At 36.8% G+C, this 2,100-nt stretch overlaps 1 protein-coding gene across 1 annotated transcript in view; it reads left to right on the plus strand.

The window, feature by feature from the left end:
* Positions 1–2,100, plus strand: part of LOC106525002 (fibronectin) — an 8,395-nt gene that overhangs the window by 4,796 nt on the left and 1,499 nt on the right. The window contains exons 4-7 of the mRNA XM_014019073.1: positions 18–153; positions 572–829; positions 1,228–1,485; positions 1,800–1,805. Coding sequence (XP_013874527.1) covers positions 18–153; positions 572–829; positions 1,228–1,485; positions 1,800–1,805 — 658 coding nt within the window. The remainder of the gene's footprint in view (positions 1–17; positions 154–571; positions 830–1,227; positions 1,486–1,799; positions 1,806–2,100) is intronic.

Here is a 2,100-nt window from a genome sequence, read left to right on the forward strand (position 1 = left end):
ATAACTCAGAGACAAACATCAGTTCACCAGATGGAGACGGAGCAGTAACGTACACAGTCTCATCTCTCACTGCTGGAACTAAATATACCTTCACTCTCTTCTCTGTGTTTGAGAACGTCAGAAGCAGTGGGGTCCAACTTACAGCTGTCACTGGTGAGATGTTTTAGTCCTTATGTCTGTCATCAAYATAATAACATGTCCACTGAAATTTATGAAAGAATTCCATTGAAACTATTTTGGTTAAATTTGGTTGTGAGCTTGTACCTTCTTAAGGTAGAATAACTGTACTTTGACATTTTACCAGTTTTATTGAAGTTAACAACAAACTCTAAAGACAATTCTTGAATAAATGACAGTAAAGACTTGCTGTTTTTTAAAATGTTAGAAGCTATTAGGACTTTTCAAAAACATATAAAGTGTTACCACTGCTGTTTGTCCTTTAAGGTATTTTTTTCTAATTGACACTGATTCACAGTACGAACAATAAAATGAGTAAACTATAAATTTAAAACTAGTAAATATATTTTTTCCATTTACTTAATGAAGTTGCTCACTGCTTTTTCTGTTTCAGTTCCTCTGAATGCAAATAGTTTCAACACTTTAGCCCAAACTGAGAGCAGCATCACCCTGCAGTGGAATAAAGTGAACGACAACATTGACTTTGTTCTCCAGTTTAACAACTCAGAGACAACCATCATTTCACCAGATGGAGACAGAGCAGTAACGTACACAGTTTCATCTCTCACTGCTGGAACTAAATATACCTTCACTCTCTTTTCTGTGTTTGAGAGCATCAGAAGCAGTGGAGTCCAACTTACAGCTGTCACTGGTGAGATGTTTTTGTGCCTTCATGTATCATATGACAAACATACTCATTGATATTTACAAAGGATTTCAAAAAGAACAATTTTGGTTGTGAGGTTGTACCAGCTTAAAGTAGAATAATTGTACATTTCAGATGACATATTACAAGTTCTGTTGAATTCAACAACAATCTTTAATGACAAAACCTTGAATAAACAGCAGTAAAACCCTTCTGATCTTTATATGATAGAAGTTATTAAGCATTTAAACTGGTGATTTAAAAAAAGTTTTACCGCTGGTATTTGTCCTTTGTGAACTTCATCCTCAAGTATGACATAAAAAAGAGAAAACAAATAAAATGCTGCCTTTTTGCAGTATTTCTTATTCACTTAATAAATTTGCTCACTGCTTTTTCTTTCTCAGCTCCTCTGAATGCAAATGGTTTCAAAGCTACTACTCAAAATGAGACCAGCATCACTCTGCGGTGGAATAAAGTGAACAGCAGTGTCAGCTTTATTCTCCAGTTTAATAACTCAGAGACAAACATCAGTTCATCAGATGGAGTCGGAGCAGTAACGTACACCGTCTCATCTCTCACTGCTGGAACTAAATATACCTTCACTGTCTTCTCTGTGTTTGAGAACGTCAGAAGTAGTGGAGTCAGCATCACTGCAGCTACAGGTACTGTGTCTTGATTTTGGAAAAAAAATAAACTGTTAGAACTGTTTTAACATTCAATGAAAAACAGAATAATTTTTTCCTGCAGCTCACTGCAGTTTGGGCAACACTTAAAACATTTTATGTTACAAACTTTTTTGATGGTATTTATATAAATTTGCTTTCTTGTTTCTCTAAAGCTCTCATTTTATTTTTATGTTTTTGTATCAGTAGTTTTGTGGATTATAAACTGTTTCTGGAAAATAAATTTTTAAACAATACTCTTTTTCTTTCGACACACATCATTGTTCTGCATCTTCCCTGACCTCCAACCAAAGGACCAAGTAAGTTCATTGTGTGTGTGTGTGTGTGTGTTTGGGGTGGGGGGGGGATTGGTGACATTTGGCGGCAATTTTAGGACAAAGTGCCTACCTTTTGGGACAACTGGTGCATTTGGGGACAAAAGTCGAGTCCCCATTTGGTTTAAATGCCATTGGTGGGTTGGGGGCTCAGTTTAGGAGCTCTAGGAATCACCTCTCTACATTAGAGCACACAGCAGGCGGTGGCATCATGTTCAGGCATGTGTGTGTGTGTGTGTGTGTGTGTGTGTGTGTGTGTGTGTGTGTGTGTGTGTGTGTG

The sequence above is a fragment of the Austrofundulus limnaeus genome, unplaced genomic scaffold (genome assembly GCF_001266775.1).
Source record: "Austrofundulus limnaeus strain Quisiro unplaced genomic scaffold, Austrofundulus_limnaeus-1.0 Scaffold208, whole genome shotgun sequence".
Taxonomy (NCBI): domain Eukaryota; kingdom Metazoa; phylum Chordata; class Actinopteri; order Cyprinodontiformes; family Rivulidae; genus Austrofundulus; species Austrofundulus limnaeus.